This window comes from Pseudomassariella vexata (assembly GCF_002105095.1).
Source record: "Pseudomassariella vexata strain CBS 129021 chromosome Unknown BCR38scaffold_6, whole genome shotgun sequence".
NCBI lineage: Eukaryota > Fungi > Ascomycota > Sordariomycetes > Amphisphaeriales > Pseudomassariaceae > Pseudomassariella > Pseudomassariella vexata.
The window spans coordinates 1973429-1999250 of record NW_024467961.1 but is presented as its reverse complement, the minus strand read 5'-3'; the positions used below and the strand labels follow the sequence as shown (position 1 = coordinate 1999250).

The 25822-nt window shown below is 50.9% G+C and overlaps 6 protein-coding genes across 6 annotated transcripts; 4 read left to right on the top strand and 2 right to left on the bottom strand.

Moving 5' to 3' along the window:
* The first annotated feature begins 766 nt into the window (after positions 1-766).
* BCR38DRAFT_432478 (uncharacterized protein) lies at positions 767-2459 on the top strand. The gene is made up of 6 exons (XM_040860187.1): positions 767-1036; positions 1398-1454; positions 1511-1610; positions 1666-1889; positions 1945-2018; positions 2079-2459. The coding sequence occupies exons 1-6, from the start codon at positions 954-956 to the stop codon at positions 2126-2128; spliced, it is 588 nt and encodes a 195-aa protein (XP_040716485.1). The 5' UTR covers positions 767-953; the 3' UTR covers positions 2129-2459.
* Positions 2460-3069: 610 nt separating this feature from the next.
* On the bottom strand, positions 3070-6302 carry BCR38DRAFT_368551 (uncharacterized protein). Its single transcript, XM_040857257.1, has 4 exons — positions 5797-6302; positions 5566-5739; positions 5487-5497; positions 3070-5433 (listed from the first exon to the last, which is right to left on the bottom strand). The coding sequence occupies exons 1-4, from the start codon at positions 6050-6052 to the stop codon at positions 3298-3300; spliced, it is 2577 nt and encodes an 858-aa protein (XP_040716484.1). The 5' UTR covers positions 6053-6302; the 3' UTR covers positions 3070-3297.
* Positions 6303-7197: 895 nt separating this feature from the next.
* Positions 7198-9279, top strand: BCR38DRAFT_484769 (uncharacterized protein; the record flags this gene model as incomplete). Its single annotated transcript, XM_040863791.1, has 2 exons — positions 7198-7798; positions 7856-9279. 2 exons carry the CDS (start codon positions 7198-7200, stop codon positions 9277-9279), a joined length of 2025 nt encoding a protein of 674 aa, XP_040716483.1.
* A 3313-nt stretch (positions 9280-12592) lies between these two features.
* BCR38DRAFT_432465 (fungal-specific transcription factor domain-containing protein) lies at positions 12593-15183 on the bottom strand. The gene is made up of 8 exons (XM_040860186.1): positions 15003-15183; positions 14850-14942; positions 13986-14789; positions 13858-13935; positions 13514-13804; positions 13299-13366; positions 12943-13234; positions 12593-12872 (listed from the first exon to the last, which is right to left on the bottom strand). Exons 1-8 carry the CDS (start codon positions 15056-15058, stop codon positions 12713-12715), a joined length of 1842 nt encoding a protein of 613 aa, XP_040716482.1. The 5' UTR covers positions 15059-15183; the 3' UTR covers positions 12593-12712.
* A 3082-nt stretch (positions 15184-18265) lies between these two features.
* Positions 18266-20352, top strand: BCR38DRAFT_484767 (general substrate transporter; the record flags this gene model as incomplete). The annotated part of the gene is made up of 9 exons (XM_040863790.1): positions 18266-18323; positions 18373-18554; positions 18611-18897; positions 18942-19274; positions 19327-19373; positions 19427-19568; positions 19634-19811; positions 19935-20070; positions 20132-20352. The coding sequence occupies 9 exons, from the start codon at positions 18266-18268 to the stop codon at positions 20350-20352; spliced, it is 1584 nt and encodes a 527-aa protein (XP_040716481.1).
* Positions 20353-24575: 4223 nt separating this feature from the next.
* Positions 24576-25349, top strand: BCR38DRAFT_340913 (uncharacterized protein; the record flags this gene model as incomplete). The annotated part of the gene is made up of 2 exons (XM_040855821.1): positions 24576-24861; positions 24913-25349. The coding sequence occupies 2 exons, from the start codon at positions 24576-24578 to the stop codon at positions 25347-25349; spliced, it is 723 nt and encodes a 240-aa protein (XP_040716480.1).
* Positions 25350-25822: the final 473 nt, after the last annotated feature.

Genomic DNA, 25822 nt, shown 5'->3' with positions numbered 1-25822 from the left:
TACATATTTCGAAACCGTTTCTTACAAACAACAGACAGGCCGATCTCCACTCGTATCATCTCTTTAACAATTGCGACTAATCCTCGCGGGACAGGAATCTAGGGAAACAAAACTAGAAACATGTTATAGAGAGATAGGCGACCAATGAAATCGCAAAATAAAAGAGGTTCATCTCGCATCTTTGGGCAGCATCGCCGGAACTTACTGAACAATAATACACTCATCGGTGGTTCTGGATCAAAACCAAACACTGAAAAGATGCACCTATAACCTCGGTTACAGCTAGGAACTGATATCTTATCACGCATGTTTGGCTTCATACCCGAGACTTCAGAGCGGCTATGGAAGATACGTAAGATTCCAGATGGCAATGAGATGACTACCGATAACGAATAACTCTATCACCTGGTAGCATGGAGAAAGCTCTCATAATATTGGCTATACTGGTTGTGACCCCTTCACTGCGTTTACTTCGTACTTGGCAAGCAGTGCTATTACCCAATGACTTCAAACTCGCATGTCTCCAGTGAACAAAGCGTTGCTCATGTCCAAACAGTGATTTTGCGGGCTGCTTCAGCCGTAAACGAATTCTCTGCTGCTTTCATTCGCTTTCCTCTCAAGTTGGACTTCGTTTTGAATCACATTCCCATCAACTTGTTGCCGCCAAATCAATTCACTACGGTCGCCACACGTCACTGTGGGGGGCCCCAATTTTATGAAGACAAGGCACGGACCATCGCAGCCTTCCCTTGATTTGCTTTCCCAGAGCCAACCTCACGCAAAATTGCATCTTATTTTACCTCAACGCAACGCCATCCTCTTGATCAAAGTCTACACCCAAGGCTGCGATCATCTATCATTTGTTCCCTTCCCCCATAATCCTCTGGTCAGGAGGAGACCCTAGTCATCCATCGTTGCACCTAACTTTTCACCACAGCAAGCAGCAGCTCATCATGTCTCGAGGCGGCACCACGCTTTACGTGACGGGCTTCAGCCACGGCACTCGCGCTCGCGACCTCGCCTACGAATTCGAACGGTATGTCAACTGAGTATTCTCGCCCGTCGGTGTTTCGATCGACCGTCCTTCGGCTGCGATGCTGGATCTATGATTCTGCCTGCCTCCCTCGTCCTCCTAATCGAGCCCTTCGTTCCGTCCATCGTCGGGTCATCGAGGCCTCGAGTCGTCTCCGTCTCCTTACCTTCGCCCTTCTAATCCATCCTCGTCCTCCATGTCTATCTTGACACTTGTCCTCCTTCGATCGAGCGGTCGGTCGGACGACATATCTACCTGCATCGCATGCGCCCGCCAACCGTGGCGGCATCTCGAATCGACGCACCCGATGCGAATATGGAAAGTTGATCTGCGGGTTTGATTGCTGACTTCGGATACTATACAGCTATGGTCGCCTTGTCCGATGCGACATTCCCGCCCCTCGCAGCGCAAGCAGCAGACTGTGAGTCTAGTCTGGCCAGCTCTTACACCAAATGAATACTGATGCCGTTTCGGCAGGTTCGCCTTCGTTGAGTACGAGGATCGACGCGATGCTGACGATGCCTACCATGAGATGCACAACAAGCGCATCGGTCGTGACGATCTCCTAAAGATCGAGGTATGTATCGTGCGCACCGTCTAGAACTTGAACATTCAAGCTGACTTGAATCTAGTGGGCTCGCACTCCTCCCTCTGCCTCGTGGCGCTTCGACTCTGGCCGTGACCGCGAGCGTGAGACGCGCCGCGGCCCTCGATCACCCCGTCGTGGTCGGTCGCCGTCTCCTAGAAGAAGCACGCGTGACTACTCCCCTAGAAAGGATGATCGCCGTGACCGAGACCGTGACTACGACAGAGATCGACGCGACACCCGAGACCGCTCGAGAAGCCCAGATCCTCGGTACGCACCCCTCAACAATCAACTCACCTTCCCCATCCGCTAAACTCGGTACTAGTGACCGTGACACCAAGGACGAACGTGACGACAGAGACCGACGTGAGAACGGCACGAATGGCGACGACCGAAAAGGTGAGTGGTCAATACCGTCGGCACTTGTATTGCTCCCCTTGCTGACGCCAACCCCCACAGTAATCGACAGCCCCCCTCCACAGCACGATGATCTGGACGTTGCGGAGTGATAAGTATTCCTGACCTCTTTCAATTTCTGGGTCACGTGCGGGTAAAGTCAGGGGAGCAAAAAGTCGATATCATTTTCCTTGGTGTCAGGTAGCCTGATTTGTGTTGATTTCCCTCTTGCTGCGTCACTCATCTTCTAGATCGACTCAACTACGCCATCTGCGAAACCTCTCGATCGGCTACGAAAACGGAAATCGGGAACATGTTTATGGACCGTCGAGGGGAATTGACGGTAGGATAGCGTCATAATTTGCTCTAGAGGACTCTGTCTTCATTCTACATCCGCATAGGTAGTGAATTGCGATGTTATTTATACACATATACTAAACGAGGGTTCTCCTCTTTGTTCGTGATATTTTCGAAGCTCGCATCTGCGATGGCCAAGTCTGGCTGTTGAGTAGGTCCCTCAGTTGACGGTGCTAATATCACTACTTGCTTCATATACATGCAAACTTCTTTGTACAACTCTGAAGAGAGCACACGTTCGAGAAGCAAGGTGTTTCATGGCCGCTATTGGATAGAAGTAAATGGACATGATTTAGACATGTATGGGGTGGGTGACGAGATGTAGGTCTTGTAGATTCTAAAAACGCATTAAATCCCTAGTAGTTAAGTACGATTTAGTCAGCTATACGTGCTGGGGCGTTTCTGCAGAACATGTAGCGCAGTAAATGTATAGGTTTTCCTAGGATCGGGCTGTCGAGCCCGATCCAAACTTTTGCTTTTACAAAAAATATAATATTCTATGTCTTCTTTGCCCCTTTTACTTCGCCATACTAAGACCTCTATGTTCGCCTACATTTTTGTACTTTATTTCTGTCTTCTTTGTTCCCTTTCATTTCATAAGCACAGGTCTGACTGGGCCAGGCGAGAGCGCATGAACAGTAACCGACCGGCTGCTTCGTTGTCTGAGGACTGGGCGGCAACACTTGCCCTATGTTGTCAGCTGCAGCCGGTTTGAAGCCTTTTGATAGTGGAGTAGGGCAGACACGCGGGGATGAACATCATTATGAATAGCGGGGGAGCATTGGGAACAAGATAATATTGCTTGGCTATGTGAAACTACAAGCCAGAGAAGCCTCCGTGATATGCTGAGCCTATATACAGTCAACATTTGTCCAGCCCCGTGAAGTCTCATATCCAGATCCCCGTCCTCTGTCAGGCTAGACAACTAGGTGTAGATCTCGTCAGTGAAGTGGTTCAAACTCAATCCTTCCTTAGCCAAATCCTTGACCTCGATCAAGAAATCAAGGGGCATCTCAACGAGGGTGCCGCGGACGCGACCAAGCCACTCTTTAACCTCTTGCACACCGCCCGGAAACTCGTCCTTGACGACGTGACCGTACTCGACCTTGCCTTCCTTCTCCTCGTCCTTGTACTCGACGCCGGGGATGATGAAGTTGCGGCTGAAGAAGTCTTCGTACTGTTGCCAGGTCCTGACGCAGTCGTTGGGGACGGGGTGGAACACCTTGGAGAAGACTTCGGTGTTGGTGCGGGCGGTACTTGTCCACAGATCCCAAAACTCGCGGCTCATAGGATCGGCCACGAGCCTGTCGGCAGCAGAATCCCAGTCGTACTCCTGGGGATCGCGGGTAATGGGCGTCCAGTTGGCAGTCGGGTGATCGGGACGCTGGTGGGGTAGAAGTCCTAGGTGCTTGCGATACAGCTGGCGGCGCAACGATGTTGCGAACTTGGAGGCGGTGAAAGGTCGCCCGTTCATGCTGCTCTCAATTGGCTCGGGATCCTCAATGACGACGGCGATCTCCGAGTCGTGGTTGCCGAGCTGGGAACGGTCGTTTAGGTTGGCGGAGCCGCAGATGACCAGTCGATCGTCGGCGATGAGCACCTTGGAGTGGATGTACAACTCCTCCGAGACAAAGGCGTCCATCTCGGACTCTTCACTGCCTTGCCAGGGCACACGGTTCAAGTCGGGGCCGCCGTCCATGTAGCAGCTGGAGATGCTGTCCCAAGTCAAGTCAGGAGCTTCTTCGGTGGCTCGCTGGTAACGGTCGTATTGGCCGCCACGACCACCCTCGTAGGCGTCGGAACGCTCAACCATGTCATCATGCTCGCGCCTAGCGTCCTCATAGTCCACTCCGCTCTCCCGCTCAACGCGACCCATGGTCGACGAGGTGTTGATGCGATCGTAGTTACGCAGGTTGTAAAAGGTAATGTAGCGTCGAGGGTCATCAACGCCCTCCTGTTGGAGGGCCTCCATGATGCTGTGACCTCCACGGTTGATACTGTTGTATTGGAATTCCATAATGGCTCGGGTTCCAAGTGCACCGTCACTATGCAGGTCGCCGGCGAAGGCAGGTACCGCGGGCATGAGCACAATGACGCGGAATTCCTCGTTCGAGTGGTGTGCACGGCTGATACGGTCGACGATGGCACGACCGATCTTGTTCTCCACCGGTTTCTGTTCATCCGAAGTGGCGGTGATGAAAAATTGGTTCTCAATGTAGACGAAATGTTCGGCCTTGGAGATTGCATCGACATAAGCATTAGCGATGGAGTGCTCTGTCGGGTGGCCAGCAGACCACTTGGTGCAGCTCCTGCATAACTGGATCGAGGCATTACCGCCCTGCGACTGTCCGGCCTCGTACTGGCCGCCCTCCTCCCCTTCTGCGGCCATGAACCTCCGCACACCTCGGTTGAGGCGGCTTTGGAAGTCTCCCGCCAAGCGGCCGTCGCGTTCTGGTGTCAGTTTGGCTCCACTGCTCGATGCTATCTTCTCGAACTTTCCAGGGTTCTTCGTATTATACTTCTGGTCGAAGATGTAGTTCCACCGGTCGGAGAAGTGATCGATGAGACTATTCACGATGGGTCCGTGAAGCGAAATCGATATGTCAGACCAACCCATCCGGGAGCTCTTGGTGCGGTCGAGCTGATTATGGTCCCACTTGTCCACGCCCTCAAAGTCGTAGATACGAGCATTGTTGTAGTCCTGGCCAGGGAAAATAATATCGTCCAGGTTGCCAGGATGGGCATCAGCAATAGGGTGGCTGTTGGTGTCCCAACGTCCAAAGCACATATCCAACCCACCCATGAAAGCGAGCTTACGATCGATCAGACATAACTTCTCGTGATGAGCCCAGTAGAGCACCATGTCGTCAGAAGATCCGTATAGCGCTTTGAGAGCATCCCCAGACACCTTTGACAGGCTGAAAGCGTTCAGACGCGCAATCGACAGGTCGCCAAAGCTGGACTCGAGATCTGCTTTGGCGTCATTGACGTTTGGTGTGTGGTCCGGGTGTCGGAACACATTGATATTGGGATGCAGAGCCTCTAACGCGTGTTTGGTATGCTGATACAGTTGTTAGTCTCCAGGAATGCTAAGTGATACAACTCATGACATACCGCCGAATCCACTGAGACACCAGTTAGCTTAACCGTTACTTGTAGCAATTCCGTAGCATGGAGCATGAGGGAAACTTACGGGTCAAAGCTTGGGTGACCTCCTTGTAGACGATGATGTGGACCTTGACACCACGCTCGGCCGCAGCTTTGAGCATGTTGTCGACGCGGTACTGCTCATTGCGAGATGGTGGTCTACGAAGATAGAGCTCGGGGCTCAGCCACCAGTCAAGAATGTAAATGCTCTCTTGCGCCTCTACACACTGTTGTCAGGGCATGCCCAACTGAAAATCCAAGACGGAGCGGCGCTTACCTTCGAGAGCGATGGAGACAGCGTGGAAATATGAGGCTCCATCAACATACCACTTGACAGCACCGGTGCTGGGAGCAGCGAACGACAGGAATCGGTTTGTGTTGCTGCTGGTGGCCTGGTGCTGTTCCTCAGTGGAAGCCTGTTCCTCAGTGGAAGCCTGTTCAGAATTGTGAGAGTGCTTCTCTTCTTTAATGCCGAAGACTTCCTGGATGCTCTCTTCAACTTTGTCCTGTAGCTTGTGCAAAAGTTCATCCATCTTGACGGTTGCGGTGGGGTCAAAAGGGTCAAAAACGGAGGGGTCAAGACAGTAAGCAAGGGATTTTGTAGATTCTGCGCTCAATGTGTCACCGTTAAATATCTGAGAAAAGCTGTCACGGAAGAACAACTGGAGTGATTCAGAAGTTCTGGGTAAAAAGATGTTTACAGATTTCGGTTTGGGCACACTGGGCCAGGATAGTCTGGAGAATTATAAGAATGGGGTCTTATTATGGAATGGACCTTGATTTGCCTGACATGCAACTTATGAAACAACTTCGGCATGGAGCTCTTGGCATGCATCATCTCCTTGGGCTAGGCTATTGCACTACGGGCCGAGATTGGGATGAAATGGACCAATTGCCACGGGGAATGGAGAGTTCAGACTGTTGTACAGCTACAACAGAAGCGAAGGGTGTGTGAGGATTACATAAAATTGATCAAATAGCGGGTTTGATAGGCCATGGCCAGCTCAACCCATTTTGGGTGCCTGGTCCAACTCACAACTTGAAGCTACAGTTGCAGTATCTACTTCATAACTACCGTGGACATAACATGCTTCGGCTAGTCGTGCTCAGATAAACTAATTGCAAGCTGCAAGCCGCAAGACTGACATCTGACGTCTGAAACGGAGCTACCCCTCACCAGTGACGTATACAGCTCCATCAACGCGTCCTCAAGGATTCGAATCCACCGCATCTTGAGTTACGCCTCAGACACTGAGTACCGAACAGAATCGTTACTCAATGTGCTCGTGGTGAGCTTCGAACGAGTCGGACGGCTGGGCGAACAGCGGAATGACGGTTATGTATCTGATCCTGACGCCCAACATTGGCTGATACTGTTGTAAATCTTTGAAATAGCTTCCATGTGTATACGATGATGGATATGACAAGTTGAGCTCGAACCAACAAGGTTGATTTCAAGGCCAATGGGTCGTGTTCACCGCTGCACTGTTGCTGCGACCCCTCAATGGTGGAGTCCCAAGTCGTCTGGACCCCGCCAGTATCACGTGCCGATAAACTTTCTTATCATCGCAATGGGCGGAAATTTTATTTGGAGTATCGATCAGTGAGAGCTCACGAAGTTCCGAGATCCATAATCCTGCGAAAGAGTTGTCACGGCAAGAACGGCACCTCAACAAAAATGCCCAAGAAGAGCGCCCTCAAGAAGACTGGGTCGACTTCGGCCCAGTCCAGCGATGCGCGATTTGCCTCTTTCGAGTCGGACCCCCGCTTCAGACTTCCATCGAAGAGCTCTACCAAGACGAAGATCGACCGCCGGTTTTCTCGCATGCTGAAGGACGACGAGTTCATCCAAACGGCAAAGGTCGACCAGTACGGACGCAAACTAAAGGCGGATCATAAGAAGAAGGCATTGAAGAACCTTTACGAAGAAGAAGAAGAAGACGATGTGGCTGCTTGTGAGTTGCAGAAGGCCGATGCTTCTTATGATCCCGCAAGGGGAGGTGGTTTTTCCTCCTCTGATTCTGAGTCCGAGCCGGAGGTTGAAGCGGAAGAGGATGAAGAAGAAGGGAGGACAGAGGCGAAAGCTTCTATAAGCTTGCAGAAACTTCCCCAAGAACAGTCGGATGTGGAAACCGGCGAGGTTACAAAACGGATCGCTATTGTCAACCTAGATTGGGACCATATCAGGGCGATAGACTTGATGGCTCTCTTCGCTAGCTTTGTACCCAAAGGAGGGAAAATTGAACGTATCAGCATATACCCTAGCGAGTTCGGAAAAGGTAAGGTACCACAAGCACATGGAGCGACACGGGGACACGACTAACTTGAACTGGAAGAACGGATGCAACGAGAAGAACTCGAGGGCCCTCCCAAGGAGATTTTCAAGAAGGGTGCCCTGTCTGACGAAGAGCCTGAGCACGATTCCGAAGACGACAGTGAAGACGATGACGAGGAGGACGAAGAGGATGAAGAAGCCAACATAAAGAAGGACCTGATCGCAGAGGGGGATGACCAAGATTTCGACAGCGACGCTTTAAGATCCTACCAACTCGACAGATTACGTTACTTTTATGCAGTCATGAGCTGCTCGGACACGCATACGGCACAGAAGATATACGAGGCAACTGATGGCACCGAGTATCAAACCACCTCTAATTTTCTCGACCTTCGATTTGTACCGGACGACGTGACCTTCGATGATCAACCGCGTGATGAGTGCGATAGTATACCCTCGGGTTACAAACCGAACGAATTCGTTACCGATGCCTTGCAACACTCCAAAGTGAAGCTGACGTGGGATATGCATCCTGAGGAAGCATCACGACGGAAGGACATCGAAAAGGCGTTCTCGGGAAGTCGCACTGAGCTTCAAGCCAATGATTTACGTGCTTATCTAGCTAGTGACAGTGAGGATGATGCTCAAGAAGCAGAGGATGATTTGGCAGATCAGCCTAAGCTGTCCAAAAAGGAGCTTTCTCGTCAAAAGATGCGCGAGGCACTTGGTCTGGGTCCCGATTCATCTGCCAGCTCCTCAAAGGCTGAAGGTCTTGGGGAGAAGGAGATGACATTCACCGTCGACGATTTAGGTGGCAATCAAAAGGCGAAGAAACTGACTGAGGTGGAGGAGACCACCATTGAGAAGTACAAGCGCAAAGAACGGGAAAGAAAGGCCTTGAAAAAAGAAAAGGCCTTGGCCAAGAGAGAAGGTATTGAGGTCGATTCAGCTGCCGAAGAGGAGCCAAAGGCGTCAGATGAGGGGCTTGATCTTGGGTTTGACGATCCGTTCTTCACCACAGATGAGCCCGTGAAGGCTAGTAAAAACAACCAGAGGAAAGAGGAACGCATAAAACGAAGGCAGCAGAAGGAGGCCGAGGCTGCCGAAAGTGCTGCGCAGAAAGCCCAGTTGCAACGGGTCATGGGCGATGATATGGAGCAAGCCGCTGGGCGCCTGGGTCATTTCGACATGAACGAAATTACTCGGGCAGAAAAGAAGAAGTCCAAGAAGGCCAAGCACATCAAGAAGAAGCAGAAGGATGGGGACGACCGTGGAGGTTTACAAGAAGGGTTCCGTATTGGCGACGGGGACGTCGATCGATTCAAGGCCATCTTTGAAAGCCACGAGTTCGCGATCGATGCTTCAGATCCAAAATTCAAGCCTACGCCAGCAATGAAGCAGCTGCTCGAAGAGAGTCGCAAGAAACGAAATCACGATGTAGACGAGGCACCAACAAGGCAGAAGAAGAAAGTACGCAAGCAATAGAGATACCACGGAGATCAACTGGACTTTGCTACAACCCAATTGGCCTGGCTCCAAGCTCCCTCGTTTGGAGAGCTTTGTCCAAGGCTGATTGAGGCCAAAATTTGGCCTTTGACCGCTTGGACGAGCAATCATGGCATCCGTCTTAATATCTACCGAGCAAGTCAAGCCGAACATACTTTTTGGCCTCCTTTGCCCCTGCCTAGTATCCGCCTTCAGAAAGTAATAGAGAGTAAACATAGCTCCATACACCTGCGCACACAAACTAATCGTTTACGGACATGTCGCATAAAAACAAGTCATAGTGTCCCATTTCTACAATGAGCGGCTGGCATCATCTGCTTGATGTCTACTTTCTCCCCGTGTGAGGCAATGGCACTGGGCGATTTATGGTGATCAAGGCGTACTAGGTGTAGATCTACTTGCGTATCATGTGTGCAGGAATCCAGCCGCAGGCCCCCAAGCTTAATCCTTTTCAAATTTTCTCAGCTGGTGCCATAGATAGATTCTGAGGCCTAGCGCGAGGTTTCGGTGTCGTTAGTATTAAGATATATATTTGAGATGATTGTAATCATGACGGGTAGTCATGTTTGCCTCCCTCGAAGGCACTCGTCGGCAGATACAATTATTCGCCATTCAGCGTGTTAATCCAACCATGGCCGCGTGTCTTGCCGTTGCCTTTTTTGCTTGTTGGTGATATCCGTCTATAACACCGGGCAATATCGAGCAGTAACCCGCCGCCGCCTGCAAAGTCGCTGACGTGAATATGAAATAAAGGCAAGATAGGGGCAAGACGGCGAAAGTGATTCGTGCTTGGGTTACATTACACCGCAATAGTGAAAATGGTTGTTGCAACCTGATCGTGGCAAAAATGAAACCGATGTTGCCTGGAGTTAAAGGAAGAATCGTGGGTTCGCCATCTCCGATATGTCCTGTACGGATACAGCGGACGAGGCGTGCTTGAGTTTGTCGAGTCGATAAGGCATCGACGGCCGGAACCTCGGCCTCTGTTGGAGGCAGGCGGACAATGGAATGGAATCTCACGGCACTCATTGGAGTACCAGTAACGTAGTCCACGGTCCAATTGCACACTTCGGCAGATTTTCGTACGCTACCACTTTGACCTGCGGTTTTTCACCACATAACTATGGTTGGTTCTTGGAATGAAAGTGATATGATTCTAGCATTACATGCGCTTCAATCTGATCCAAAATTAAGTGTACGTCGCGCTGGTCAGATCTATAACGTACCTTTTAGAACCCTTGCGTATCGACGCGACGGTAAAACCGCTCGAGCGATTACGTGATCGCCAACGCAAAAGTTGACTCCTTCCGAAGAAGAGGCAATCGTACGACATATAACCGACCTAGATTCGCGAGAATTCCCTCCCCGATTGAGTGGTGTTGAAGATATGGCCAACCAATTACTTCGAAGTCGCGACGCGGGACGCGTCGGCGTCAACTGAGCCTCGAGCTTCGTAAGACGACAACCAGACCTCCGGGCGCGTTTAAATCGAAGGATCGACTATCAGAGAGTCCTCTGCGAAGACCCCGACGCGTATCGCGCGTGATTTGACCTGGTACGGAATACAATTGCGAAATACGCGATCCAGGAGGAGGATATCTACAACTTCGACGAGACCGGTTTTGTGATGGGCCAAATCTCGTCCGAAATGGTCGTGACGACTTCTGATCGGCGCGGAAGGCCTAGAGAAGCCCAGAAAGTAAATCGGGAATGGGTTACAGTTATTCAAGGCGTTGGGTCGTCCGGTTATGCCCTCCCTCCGTACATCATTTTCGCCGGCAAAACCCACCTCTCGTCATGGTACGAAAACAGCCCATTACCGCCTGGTTGGGTTATCGCAGTTACTAAAAATGGCTGGACTACGAACGAGAGAGGCGAAGATTGGATAAAACACTTCGATCATCACACCAAGTCTCGTACGAAAGGTACTCATCGCCTATTGATCCTCGACGGTCACGAAAGCCATCACTCGACCGATTTCGAGGTATATTGCAAAGCTAACGATATCGTCACGCTTGGTATGCCTCCTCATTCGTCGCATAAGCTCCAGCCTCTTGATGTTGGTTGTTTTTGCGGGTCAAAAAGAGCGTACGGAAAAGAAATCGAAGATCTCATGCGAGCACATATAGGTCATATCTCGAAAGAAGACTTTTTACCGGCGTTTTTAAACGCGTACAACGCAACTTTCACGGTTTCAAATATCCAAGGAGGTTTCCGAGGGGTAGGAATAGTTCCGTACGATGCAGATTATGTCATATCACAGCTCGATGTGAAATTACATACGCCAACACCTCCGGGTAGCTCGGCTGGTCTCCCCATCCCTTGAGAATCAAAGACTCCGAACAACCCAACCGAAGCCCAATCACAAACCGATTATGTGAAAAATAGGATTGTACGACATCAAAATAGCTCACCAACGTCAATTTTTGCTGGAATAGATCAGATTGCGCGAGGTACAACGAAGGTTATGCATCGGCTTGCCCTTTTAGAAGGCGAGGTCGAATGACTTCGAAAGGCAAATGAGACCTTAAGTCGACGTCGCCGTGCGAAGAAAAAACAGCTACAGAGTGGAGGGTCACTTCGTATACAAGCTGGACAGGACCTACAGTCTCAACGAGAGGTTGATGGGCAGTTACATGACGAATTTCGTCAAATTGGTGGTCGTACGAGGCGGCGAATTGCGCGTGCACGGCGCTGTAGAATCTGCGGCGAGCCCGGACATAATGCGCGCACTTGTGGAAATGATGTAGAGACGTCTGAAGATAACGATTCTGAGTAGTTTCAATTCATGATAGGCGTTGTGGTTGAATTAACTTATACATTGTCGTATAAGGTCTGCCAAAGTGTGCAATTGGACCGTGGACTACGTTAACCGAAGTGATATCACGTAATCTCTCAGCATCCACCAATATGCCGTCCACACAATAGTTCGGAACCTCAGGATGGGGGTGTTCAGGGTCTTATGCATGCGTGTGGCAGTCATGGTCAGATTTCGTCATATGGCGTCTGGTCAGACTTCTGGAATTCTCTACTTCACATTCAAGAATGTTCCTGGTGTGTTCTTGCGACGCACCGTTGAGTTGATAACATTTGGATAGGATTTGGTTGGCGCTGCAAGAGATGCATGTTGTCTGGGGATGAGTAGCCTACTGCAAGACTGCGCGGCTGGGAGCTAGTACTGCGAAAATGATAACTGATTGGTGCGGGCGGCTTAGTGAACGGTTGACCGCCAGGGGTACTACCCTCAACAGCGTTGCGACGTATCTAGGTTAGGCACATTGCAAGATGAAGCTTAATGTGAACAGAGTAATGGATATTATGGAGTGTTTCATCAACTCCTTGAGACCGTGCGTTGTTTTCACCGTGGAATTATGGGGTATCTCTAACTTCTACCGTAAGCGTCCATGTCAGGTTACGATGAGTGCGAGTCATCAAAGACGAGATGTTCCAATATAACCACCTCAGCCTCAATGCTGGACCCTTTCACGGCCCATTTCCTCAACTTGTTGAGTACCATGTTCTGCAAGGGCTTCATCGGAGGGACGAACTGGCGTAGCGGAGCACAGCCTTGTCTGCAAGTTGACATTAGAAATTAGCATCGGGTATCCTCGCAGAGAGCAAATTATGAAAGTGGGAACTCACGCCATCATCAAGACTATCAAGCAAGCCATGCAACTCTGCGAGAAGGACCAAAGATACAGTGTCCTCTTGTCCAGCATCTCGACAGCGTTGTACAGGTACGTCACGCAGGAGTCGATGCAAATTTCGCACTTTTCGATGACCACCTGCGGTAGTCCAGTGCATAGGTCTTGCGGGGTTGCACTTGGGGACCCGGCCGCTTGCGGAACCTGTTGCTGTTGGACCACGGCGTGTAGTACAAAGGGCCGGTGGATGATGTGGCGAGCGGCGTAGTAGCGAATCCTCAGTACTCGACCTGTGAATGGGCAAACAAACCGTGAATCTACCTCTGCGTATAGTTATGGATTTCGGCCGCTTACCTCGGTCAGTGGCTATGGGCTCTGTTTCCCTGGGAGGTCGCATGCCGTCGGGGATAGATGTGTACCACCTTGTAGCATTCGGCGTTAGTAAAGTCATTTTTCATTCATATGAGGAGGATTGCGGCTGTGTTTTCGGAGCAGAGTCTCCTCTGATAAACTTCATCACCCCTAAGAAAGAACGGATGCGAAAGAACGGACCACAGAAAGTTACTTACTGTTCCAACTGGCGATTGAGCTCTGAACTGAGGGATAGCAACTTCTGAAGACTGAGGCCTTGCCACTTCACGGCCGAATCGGACGGCGTCGCCGCACTAGAACTCATGTCGGAGTTTTCAGGACTGTACAGCGAGCTGTGGATGCGGTTGAGCAATCGTCGTATTGCTGTCTCGGCGACGAAGTTGATGGTATCCTCTTCATCGCTGGGGTCAAGTCTGTGTGGTAGAGGCATCTTGTCTCCCATGGGTTCTATGCCACTCCTTGGGGTGTCAAGTTCGGCTGCTCTGTTACTGTTTTCGAGTCAGACTATGCCTCTTCAGAGAATTGCCAGATATAAACTGACCATTCCACCATGAAACACAACCAAAAGACACGCAACTCGGCATCACTATACTCGACAAAATCGGACTGGCGTCTTCGTCTATGACCGGTCAGTTCGTCTATCGTTTCCAGAGACAACTGGCATCTTACACTTCCATATAGTGCAAAAACTTCTGACACGCATAGAAGCCCATTCTCCACGAGTGCAGAGGCCGTCCCAAATGCGCAAAGTAGGACGAAGCCAGTATGAGCGCCTGGCAAACCCGTAAATTTGGTTTGAAACTCCAGTTGTAGTGATGAAGTATGATTCGCAGCGCCGGGTTGAAGAAATCCTGGCCGGGTACTTCATCATTCTTCTCTTCTTCGGCGGGGTGGGACGATATCGCCCCAAGAGCACATACACAGAGACTCATTGCGGTCTCGATGTCTTCTGCTGCCGTCTTGTCGTTTAGCTTTGTCTGCCATGTTTTGAAAGCCGATGGTGTAAAGAGGGGATGATGCGGGTGTGCATTACGAAAGTAGCTTTGGATCAGGGTGCCGAGTGCAGCCGGTCGTAGTGTAGGCCAAGAGACTGGTGTTTGATGCAGGTCATTAAGTACGCCCGGCAGCGGTAGGCGTTCTTCGACGTTATGGAAGAAATCCCTGGGGTACTCTCCGAGGAGGTCGCGGACCTTGGGCACGGAAAGTAAGGTGCTGGCGAGTGTTGTGTGGCCCTTAGGTATGAGGAACTGCATGCTGTCGCTGGGAAACTCTAACGGAACCGTCGCAAGCGGCCCTAGATAACCCTGCTGTTGGGAGAAAGAAGGCGTGGAGAAGTAGTCCGACCGGGCCGTCTGCAGAGATGTCGGAGTCGAGCTCGAGCTGAGGTGATGAAGTTGCTGACTTTGCTGTTCCAGTAGAGCTTCGATTCTGGCCAGGCGGTCAACAACGGCCGTCGGACTAGCGTCCTCGATCCTATTTCTACGTTAGCTTTCCTCACGCCATCCCGGTTCACCCTGATCTCCCAAGTGATACCTGTCGTAAGGCAACTCTTTATAGACACAGTCTGCATTAGAATCTCTACAAGTCGAGCAAGGTCTCTGGCCATCACAACGTCGCTTCCGGTGCCTATTCACCATGCTTCAGCATCCAAATAAATTACCGATCGTCACGGAAGCGGAACGTTACCTGCAAAAGTCGCAGGCGAGAAGAGCGCCTAGAACCCGGCGAGATGTTACCGACATTCAAGCAAGAAGGAAGTCAGATCATCTGGCCAACTTACGTTTTCTCGTGTAATTCATGGGTGATGCGGGCTGCTTAGGCAGGACAGATATAGCGTGTTCCCCCCCGCCTTCGTTCCAATAAGGAGCTTTGTGGTGGAATTATGAGTCAGTAATGACCACTTTGGGGCTTTTGATGACGAAAAGGAGAAGAGGCGAGTATTATGGATGCGGGACATGGACTAGTTGGTACTTGTGTTTCCTTATTCCGATCAGGAGAACGCTCGATAATGAGCTACTTATTTATGACTCGGGTGACCAACTTGACGTCGCCTCGTCCAGCGAAACCACTTTCCCATTGACATGGATGGGTTTTGGCTGAGGGGTTTAACCGCTATGCGCGTTTACACCAGGTCAACAGCAACTTGGCCATGCCTTCCATCTCTTGAGTGGAAGCACGTAGAGTGTTCCACCTTGGGTACTCAAATACTCCAAGCGCAAGACATATGTGCATCCACTAGCTCCGAGGAGGTCCACGGGTAGTATGCTCCAGAGGCGTCGAGGTCATCTGATCACCTCACAGTGGCGAGGCAGGATCACCAAATAGTGCTAGAGCATCTGCGGCTCACGAAAGCCAGATGTAGACTTTGACGTAACAGTTCCCAGCATGTACGTTCTCGTGCTTTTTTAAAAGCTCTTGGTGGACAGAAAGGAAGAGAGGAGCCATGGCATTCCCAGATATGTCCCGACTTCAAAACAAAAAGGCACGTACATACTTGAAGAATTGAGGTTCATGATGTTGACGCTGAGGAGCACGGGGTTCTTGGTGTCTTCAGAAGCAAAATGTGTATACTGAATCAAAGAACACAAGTCTTGAAATACGACAAGGAATCTAAGCAACCTGACAAATACAGGGACGGGTGTTGACGGTGGGCAGTCGACTTATCTGTAGTTGGCAGTGGTGGGTTGAACTGACGTTCCATCCGAGTGCTCGATTTTGTACCAGTCATTGGCGTCTTGCAGCAGTCATCGGGTTTGTCATTCTCAATGGAGCGCGTGGCGGAGTGAAAGGCGACCTTTTGGGGTCACTGTTGTCAGAAGCTGGATGGCAAACTACTAAGACTGAAGGACCCTTACTCAAGTATACAATTCAAGATGCCCGAGGGTGTTGAGCGGGAGGTCTAGTCACTAGGGCGGATGGTGGGTCTGGGGGGTGCATGTGCCTAGATCAAAGTAGGTACGACCAGCATTAAGTCCGGAATTGTTCTCATAATCATGGGTTTGTCATATTGGCTCGCCCTTAATCGCTGCCAGCTCGCGAGCCACGCCCGCTCCTTTAGTCCAGGCTGCAGAAAATTGGATAGGAAGTCGCGATTGGGTCCGGAGGACGAGGAATTTACGAACTGCGAAGTACCCCAACGGCACGAGCCAGGCACTTGAGTCCGTTGCCATATTCAGCTGAGTCTTACTAGTCCTCGAGCAGCAAGTTTCGTCGATCAACCACTTGCTCTCTGTTAAAGCTATTTCAATACAGCCAATTGCTCGCGCAACCATGGTACTGGTCCGGCTCTCATCAACTTTCCATGTCGCAATCGGGCTCTTGGGTGCCAGGTCGCCGTGGTTTTCTGATGCCAGAGCACGTCGGCATTCGGATCGTCCTGATTCAGGCATCATCCAAAATGGCGTACCGGCAAGTCGGACTTTCCACTTACATGCTGAACCAGCTCTCCGGTGCGATTATGCATTGGGCCATATGCACGCTATCGTCATCGGCCTGGGTCATGGAAGGTGGCTTTAAGCATTCCCTCGTGTCTGTCATCTTTTCGTACTGGATTAGACGTATTGACAGGTATTCAACACCAGCTTACCCCAGGAGCTAATTATAACTCTCCAGGTTCAATCACGGGCAACGCGAATAGGGTCTAGTTGCCGAGTGGATGGAAACCACGTCCTTGATTTCAATATAGTTAGCGTCTTCTGGAGACTGTTTTGGGGGACAGAGCAAATTTCGATGGATTGATGGACCGCCATTATGTGATGACCTCCTGTAACTAAAGTTATCACACCAGCCATGACAGCCACTGAAACCTCATCAGTGCAACGATGGCAAAAACTCGGGCCTGAGAAAGCCTCGACTCGATGCGAAGAGTTGCATCTAAGCGTTGTAGGTTCAATGTCTCCCACCAGGATGGATGACCTCCTGCGCCGAGGAGATGCTAGCGTTCGTGAGGACATGGCCGATCCAAGGCGCCAAGACTGCGCCGTCATGGCTAGGGGATGGGCTGCTTAGCCAGAATTTGACCACGCTTCCAAAGCAGCTCGAAACAGCCATGACCCCACTTGAGAACACTTGAAAGCGTTCTAGAATTGGTTGCAAGTTATTAAGTAATCATAGTGATATGTCGTCATTCAGCCCTACTGCAACTAGGTAGCACTGCATTTGGGCGTGCCTTTCTAAAGTCAGGGTCTCGCACCTTACCTCGGATTTGAAATCATTATGATGACTTACTAACAACTCTAGCCTTTCCCTCAAGATGCTTGAGACAGCACACTTTCACTTCCTAAGGTTCCGGGCTGGATGCCATGTTCGCGGCATTTCCACCCCTCGAAGCACCACGCCCCCGGTTAGTAATAGGTTGTATGCTGGACAACTTGTCATGCGGAATCTCCCACCCTGCCCCGGTTTGCTCACATCACAGGCTTCATTGGACACGGGTTGGACGCTACGATGGTAGCTATAGGTCGCTCAACACCATTTCCTGCGAAGATATGGATTAGGTATCGTACCCGCCTAAGGTACAACATCATGGGGTACCCCTTATCCCTACAGAGGGTCGCTTCCTGCGGGACGACAAGGTCCAAATACCGTCTAGAGGGGGCTACTTGTGGTGTCGGATCAGTCATGACTGACTGTAGCTTTGGCATCCCGCTTCCTCCGGTCCGCCAGCTTCAGTCAGGTAGCAAATTGGCAGGAGAGGATGACTTGTACGGGATGAAAGCCGGCCTGCAATGCAAGTTGGATAATACGCCACGATGTTGTGAATCTGTATATAAAACCCTGGGTAGGCGATGCCGCATAGCAGGAGATCTCTTCAGTTTTGAGTTGACACGGGCAAGGCCATCACTCGATCCTGGTACATTCGCTTTACTCCCAAGTACCCACACTTCCCGGCATCATCTTTAAGGCTGTCGATATTGCCACCCAGCAGTCGCAAGCCATCTTCAGAAACCATGGCGCTGAAATCAGCGGGCAGGCTGCAGCTCATCTTCCTCGCCATCGTCAACTCAGGTACCTCTCCAACTCGATGCCTTCCACAACTATAGCTCACCATCAGCAGTGTCGATGGCCCATTTCGGATATGACCAGGTTCCTCACCACAGTCCTGCTTCTCTGCCGGTTGCTAACTCAAAACACCCTCAGGGGATTTTCTCGGGGGCACTGATTTCCGCCGACTTCATCAAGCTTTTCCCAGAGACAAGTGATCCAAACATTTCTGGTATCACGTCTAGTTGTTTTTCGGTTCGTGCTTGACCCTCATGGTCTAGTGATGGTTCAAGTGGCTGATGTCATCCTAGCTGGGAGCCTTCTTCGGCTGCATCGCGGCCTTCCTTCTCGGTGACAGATTGGGTCGGCGACGAACCGTCTGGGCAGGTCTGTTCACCAACGTAATTGGAGCAGTCTTGCAGATTGCAGCCTACCACTTACCGCAGATGATCGTCGGACGACTTATCAACGGCTTTGGCATGGGTTTAACGTCGTCTACGTGTCCCGTTTTCATGGCCGAGACCTCTCCCTCCCATATCAGGGGCAAGCTGGTGGTTCTAGGATCTCTCTGCAACACAACGGGATTCTGTCTTGCTAGGTAAGGATCCACTCCCTTCAACTGCGTAAACTGACGAGTGGGAGTTGGATAAACTACGCCCTGTTCAACGACAACGGACCCCTCCAGTGGCGATTCCCTTTAGCCTTCCAGCTCGTGTTTCCACTGATAGTGACCCTGTTCTTACCCTTCACTATCGAGTCGCCAAGATGGCTACTGCTGAGAGGACGCAACTACGATGCTCAGAGAGCCCTATGCCAGTTGCGAGGCAAAGGGCAAAATCTCGAGGACAAGGATCTGAACGATGACATGAAATCCATCCAGCAGGCTATCCAGGATGAGAGAGCCGACCTCTCGACTCTTCGAGAAACCCTGCTTTTCCGAGACCCCAATCGGAATTTCCGCCGACTCCTGCTGAGGTATTTCTCCCATCCGCGTAAAGGCGGAAAGCGATCCCTGACAGTTTAGTAGCTGCGGCACAATGGTCATGCAACAGTTCAGCGGTGTAAATGCACTAAGTAAGGTCCCCCATTAAACTCATGTTCCAGGTGCAGGCTGATGTTTTCTGTAGGCTACTATCTGCCCACTCTGTTGATCCAGTCGGTTGGCGTGTCCAGTGAGAATGCGAGGCTGCTTACCGGGGCAAACGCCACCGTCTACCTTGGAGCAGCGTTCCTGTGCCTCCTACTGGTTGATCTGGTTGGAAGGCGAAAGTAAGTCCCCAAAATGAAAGAAGGGACTCCGCCTTTTTGGTATCACTTCGTTTACTCTGTCTTAGGCTCATGATGTATGGCTCTGTAGCGATGGGGTCATGCTATCTGATTGCCGCAGTCACCCTGAAGGAGGCGTCGCTGCATCCGGAACAGAAAACGACACTGGGCAGTGTCACTGTGGCCATGTTCTTTCTGTATTACTTCTTCTATGGAACCAGCTTCGCCAAGGTCGCTTGGGTCTACGTAAGTTCAGTCCCTTTCAAGCTCGCTCCTGTATCAAGTTACTCGAAAGTATGGAGTACATAACTCCACCTCACAGGCGGCAGTAATTACGTGTCGAACTATGGCTGACTGTGAGGTTTGAAGAATGCAGAAGTTAATAGCCTAGGGTGGCGAACCCGAGGCGCTGCTGCTGCTACCGCAACTAATTGGCTGGGCGGCTTCACCACCGTCCAGTTCACCAAGGTTGGCGTCAACAATCTCGGCTGGGGCTTCTATCTCCGTAAGCCATCTATCTACCTAACCTGAAATCTCCAAGTCTCATGTCTACTGACATAAACTAGTGTTCTCGTGCTTCTGCTACTCCTACCTTCCCGTTGTTTACCTTCTGTACCCCGAAACCTCGCGGCGCACCCTGGAGGACATGACGGAAATTTTCAAGGGAAACAGTCGCTTGCTGGTCTTCAACAATCACATTCTGACACAGAGAAAGAGACCTCAGGTGTTCATTGATGCCGAACGCAGACGCATTGACGGTCGCACTTCGGGTACTGGCAATGTTTAGGCACTGCGTCGACCCGGTAATGGCTCATGCCATACGCCGGACCAATCATTGGATTTTGGTGAGGGATTGCCGGTATTTCTTCTAACTGGCCTACCCTCTACGTTATCCTTGTGACGCGAGGTCCAGCGTGCTGAAGCCGAATGTCAAGGAGACACAAATGGCAGTTACACACTCCTACACAGAAAAAAGATTCGATAGTCGAAACAATTTTATATCTCCAATCGCACGAGAAACTGTCTTTCAGCTAGATATAATGGTACTGGCTTATTGGTCTGCCTGAAGTCGGAGGGGAACGCCGTAGAAAGTCATTACAACCACTCGACCACCGTCCCTCCCTGTGCCTTTGCTTGTTGGTAAACAGCCCAAACTCGCTTACGTCACGGTATGAGGCTATTAAGAGCTCGAGCACTGCTGCCCAGTGAGCCCCGTCTCGACTGCCACTTTTGGATTCACCTCAACATCCGGTTCGACGAGATGGACGCCGTCCACGCCATGCTTCGCTGCAATGCAGCCTAGAATGCATACACACCTCCTGCACGAGACACGAGAGCTTCTTTTGACTTCATGTCCTCTTCTCTTGGCTTTGGAATTCCCTAGTTTCCGTGTGCCGCAAACCCATAGACTAGCCGTGTTAAGTGCCGGGTGTGGTGCTGAGTAAGGCCATGCCCCTTTTCAGAGCTCCTCCGCTCCAGTAGGTTACCCGGTCCTCGTGCTGGTGTTCGCACTTTATGTGGTCATGAACTGCCGGATTGGGTAACCCGTACCATTCTGTGCCTCGTATGTATGCGCTCAAGTCTTTCAAGACGAGCTGCTCTCAATGCAAGTGGCAGGACTGTTATATCCTGGCAATTGGACCCTAGAGCCGACTCGCCTCGACACGACAAGGGAAAGATGTGAGTTAGCCATCGGGTTGCGGCAAATTTTCTACGAATATCGCTAGATAAAAGTAATTAGAACCACCGAGCCCCTGTCGATGGCTGTTGGACTCGCAAAGAAACAAAAACACACGCCTCCAGCTTCTAGAAGGGCTACACAGCTGCGCTTGTTATTTATCGAGACCCATGCAGCCTTGTGAGCTACCATTGCAACGTAACAAACAGTGATGTTCGGGATTTTCTAATGCGGCTTTTGGACCTGATGCCAGATAACAGGCAATCTTGTATATCTACGTCTAGTCAGCAAGGCGTTTTATTTCGAACAGCTCACCACCGTTACCTGTACGCCAACTTGGAAGTTAATCCACATCTTTGCCATTGCGGCTTCATCAATATTCATCAATATGGCAACTTTGTCCGCGATAACGATTCCAAAAGTCTGACTTTGCCGGCGATTTTCCTGTGATCAAGGATCTGACCGTTCAAAGTCCTGAGTTGACACCGGCTGCGAGTTTGACCTGTAATTACACACATCAATTCGCCAAACCCCTGTTGATTCGTATGGGTCCATGGCTAAAAGCAATATTTATGGCCCCCAAGATGCTATGCCAACGTCCACGACGCGACCGGAATACTCGCTTCACTCCATGAACTCAGAATTAGCTACTAGACTACTGTATCCACTCCGATGGCAAGAGCCGTTCTGCTCGGAATGCCCCGTTTTATGTCATTTCTTGCTATACAGCGCTTCGGCCCGTACTACGAATGCCTGGGCCTCAATATTGGCAGAATTGCATAAGACAGGCTGGGCTGGCGATGATAGCAATGAGGATTGGAATAAGCAAACAGAATCGCATTCGAGAATCACAATGAAATGGATTCGGTACGAGACTTTCCGTATTCCTACTATAAGGAGAGTTACACCTCAAGGTAGCAATATAGAATCTGGATAATCCCAAGACTGTTCAGCTTTACTTAGTTCAAGTTGGACTCCCCTATGTCGTTATAATGGATTGACTAATAAATGTGTATTGTTGCTATTGTCTTGTCCTTAGCTTGCAAGACGTTGATGGAATTGACCTTAACCATGAAATTATGATAGAAAATATGCCAATCATGTAAAACACTTTTTGGTGACTCTAATACTGTTTAGCTAGTAATTGGCGGCTTTATTGCCCTAGCCATGAGCATCGAGAGCACAAGTGGCGTAACCTTGCTCAGCCTAGTCTTGTTCTTCTGTCTTTCCCACTATTTTCGCCCACTCGACCGTGGATTTTGGAAGTACGCGGGGAAGAGAGCTCGTAGGTTTTCATTGCTTTCAGCAGACGCGCACTTTATGCGTCGCTGACTGGCTTTCATATCATCGTAGTTTCTTCCCTGCGTTTGCCTTTCCCAGCTACCCAAATGCCCCGCACAAACGCGGACCGGACGGCTTGAGAGAGAAGAGAATTGAATTTTAGGACGAACCTGGCAACTGGAGATTAAACCAGGAATCCAAGGGAGCTAGCCTGGGGGTGGCCGAAAAAGGCAAGACTGCTGAGAGTGATTTCAAGGAGACCCAACTACGCTGCCGCGTAGACTGCCGCGGAGAAGTAGCCACGACTCTGCCTGATAACTCTTCCAGTTTTGAATTCCAGGACAGCTCGGATATGACCAAGCTGGAACGGCCCGCGATCAGTCGGGTGGAGGCATTGGAGTTCTCGTGTTCTGTTGTATTAGTGCCAGTTTGCTACTTATCTTGCCCTTGGTGTTACAGCCTTCCCCCAACGTTGCGTTGCCACTGAGTGCTTCCAGCTTTCCGAACCTGAGCAGGTGACAGCAAACCTTACAAGACAGCAAGCCCAGTAAGCGCGCAACGCAGTGAATGATGTATTCAAAATTTCGTCAGTCCTGTCCTGCCGCAAGGTGATTGAGGAACCTTAATTGCTTCAGGCTAAGTTCTAGAGAGCGTTGCGGGAGAAAAGTCAATACATTACTTCGGGGTCCACATACGTCCGAGGTGCAAGAACAGAACCAAGTATTCGGCACAGGGGACGAACGACTCTAGGTGCCGAAGCAGGAATTGACTTTCGACAAGAGAGATTGACCGAGAACAAAATAGCAGTCACCACCCCGAGGCAAGATGTCCTGCAAAACCCACAACGAAAGATGGCTACCAAACCAGCCGCCGCGATGGCCTAGTGCGCCGCGCCGCGCTTACACGGTGAGTGTTGTCTGCGAATCATGCAGTCGCGGGTTGGGTGGCGCTGCTCGGTTGTCTCGTCCCACCGAGCTGGGCCGTACGATGCAAGCCGTGCAGAAGCATTCGTTGGTGAAAAGACACGCAAAACGCGGTGACGTCGGGATGCACGCGGCGCATGTTGGCAATTCTGGGGGAGTCTGTATGTCGGTAGATGGATCATCTGAAAATAGCCGATAGGTACCTTGTTTCGAAGGCGACAGGGGGCAGGTGCGACCTCAAGCCGGCACCGCCAATCAAAGCCTGCCGCTATTTCAGATCTGGATTCTGTACCTGCAGGTCCCTGAACGGGGATTTTCATTAAAACGGGTCCAGTAGGCCCATCTCCCCCAGCTTTCGGCTTTTGCCCTCCACTCATTTCACGATGCCTTCCCTTGGTTAGCGCTCTGCTTGGATGAGCACGTACACTTGCGGCCTCAGTTGGCCATCGTCTTCTTTCAGAATGAAGGCTCATGGGCTACCAAGCACACATCCCTCTGGAGTTGTTACTCCTTGTTGCTCGCGCCATGTTTGCTCCTGCGCGCAGCAGTGCGCCAGAGCCGGAAATCTCTCGTCATTTCGTCAACGACAATCCACCTGACCAGCTGTTACTCGCGGGGCCATTTGACGGCCCTCGACATCCTAGCTGTGGATCGCAATCGCGTTTGCGCACTACTCGTTACCTGTGCTCACCTTGCACCTTTCGGGCGTGGTAAGCATCGACAAGGCGTTAGTTGCGCGCAGTAGTTTGATTAAGGAGATCAAGCCGGTAGTCATGCCGCCAGACGGCCCTTGTTGGCCCAGTGTTTATATGGAGGGGTGCGTACCCCTCCATATAAACAATTCTCCCATGTCTTTGTTCTGTATATCATCGCCCGTCGGCACTCTGCTGTGCTCCTTCTCCTTCTGGGGCCCTCTCTCTTTCCCTCACCTTCATCCTCACAAGGGCACATGCGCAGCTGTTGATACTCGTTCCTTTCCTACACACATTCATTCGTTGCGCTCTATTGAGCATCCACTCTCTTTCGTTACTTACACCAGTCCATCGTTTTGCGTTGCGCCTGCAGCCGTTGCTTGACACCTTTCCTGCTTCGCCTCGTCGGCCGACATTCTAGAGCATTAACGCCAAAATGCTATTTCACGCTTCGCTAGCCGTCACGGCCCTCGCCGGCCTGGCTGCGGCCGAACCTGTTCCCCAGCCATACAAGTTGAACGTCATCAAGATGTCCGTCAGAGACATCTTTGGTCTTGAACGTCGCCAGGACGGCTACCAACCTAGCCAGACCTTCTGCGGCACTGGCTTGACATGTACTGATGCTTGTGGTGCTGGTTTTGAGCAGTGTGATTCCACCGACGCTACCATTCATTGCTTCGATCCTACGGCTAAGCAGACCTGCTGTGGCACTGGTACTGGAGGTGAGAGGTCTGCCTTTCTGGGTTGTTGATGACATTAACCATTTCCTCCAGATTCTTGTGACGAAGGCTACTTCTGTTCTTCTGATTCAGCTGGTGCGACTTGGTGTTGCCCTGACGGCCTTTCGCTTGAAGAATGTGCCAAGCAGTACTCTGTTACCGGTGGTCTCTCCTCGGAGTTGCCAGCGTCCACCCCCGTTGGTGTTTCTATGCCGACTACCAGCTCCGTCGAGACAGCCAGCACAGCCAGCACCTCGGCTACCCCTGCCGTCACTGGCACCGACGCTGAAGCTACCGCTGACCGTACGACTTACATCTCCGAGATAGTGAAGACTGTTGTCCCCACTGCTGCAAGCGCTGGCTCCAATACCACCGGTGTGTCGCCCACTTTCGCTTCGACAAGCACCCTGCCTGTTCAGGCCGCAGCCAGCAAGGGGTCCACGAGTTTCGTTGCCCTTCTGGCCGCCCTGGCCTTTGCTGCCATTCTCTAAGTCTTGCGCGATATGCTGCTGAGAAGCAGTTGAGGGACGTGGAAATCAGCAAATGGTACGCACTACGACGACATGAGCTACGGCAAGACGAAGGCACCGGCGTTTCTAAATGACCAGGCCCATCTTGAAAACTCGGATCCGGCCCGTTGTGCTTTTTGGACTGTTCATAACAGACCTCTTCACTACCTTCTTCTCTCGTTCTTGGCGATGTGTGTGCTGTGCAAGGTAGGGCATTCGGGGGCTTGGACGGTATTTCTAGAAGGGATAATGGGATGGTTTTAATTTGTGTACTATTAGAAATTGGGCATACTATATGATGTAAGCGAGCGGCATTTATGAATTGACGGAAGCCCACCAAGACTTGTCCAGATAAGCTCTTTGGGTCTGTCTCGGGTTCAACGTGTAATAATTTTAAAGGGGGAGGTAGATAAAAGCATCTCAGTTTGCACTGGTCATTCCCAAATGGTGTTAGA

Bases quoted from the DNA above. Each gene is read 5' to 3' on its own strand.
- BCR38DRAFT_432478 (XM_040860187.1), top strand. From the start codon at position 954: ATGTCTCGAGGCGGCACCACGCTTTACGTGACGGGCTTCAGCCACGGC. The intron at 1,037-1,397 runs GTATGTCAACTG...GATACTATACAG, and splicing joins CTCGCCTACGAATTCGAACG to CTATGGTCGCCTTGTCCGAT. The intron at 1,455-1,510 runs GTGAGTCTAGTC...CCGTTTCGGCAG, and splicing joins CGCAGCGCAAGCAGCAGACT to GTTCGCCTTCGTTGAGTACG.
- BCR38DRAFT_368551 (XM_040857257.1), bottom strand. From the start codon at position 6,052: ATGGATGAACTTTTGCACAAGCTACAGGACAAAGTTGAAGAGAGCATC. The intron at 5,740-5,796 runs GTAAGCGCCGCT...AACAGTGTGTAG, and splicing joins TGTCTCCATCGCTCTCGAAG to AGGCGCAAGAGAGCATTTAC.
- BCR38DRAFT_432465 (XM_040860186.1), bottom strand. From the start codon at position 15,058: ATGTCGGTAACATCTCGCCGGGTTCTAGGCGCTCTTCTCGCCTGCGAC. The intron at 13,235-13,298 runs GTAAGCGGCCGA...GCCCATTCACAG, and splicing joins GCCCATAGCCACTGACCGAG to GTCGAGTACTGAGGATTCGC. The intron at 12,873-12,942 runs GTGAGTTCCCAC...GTCAACTTGCAG, and splicing joins TTGATAGTCTTGATGATGGC to ACAAGGCTGTGCTCCGCTAC.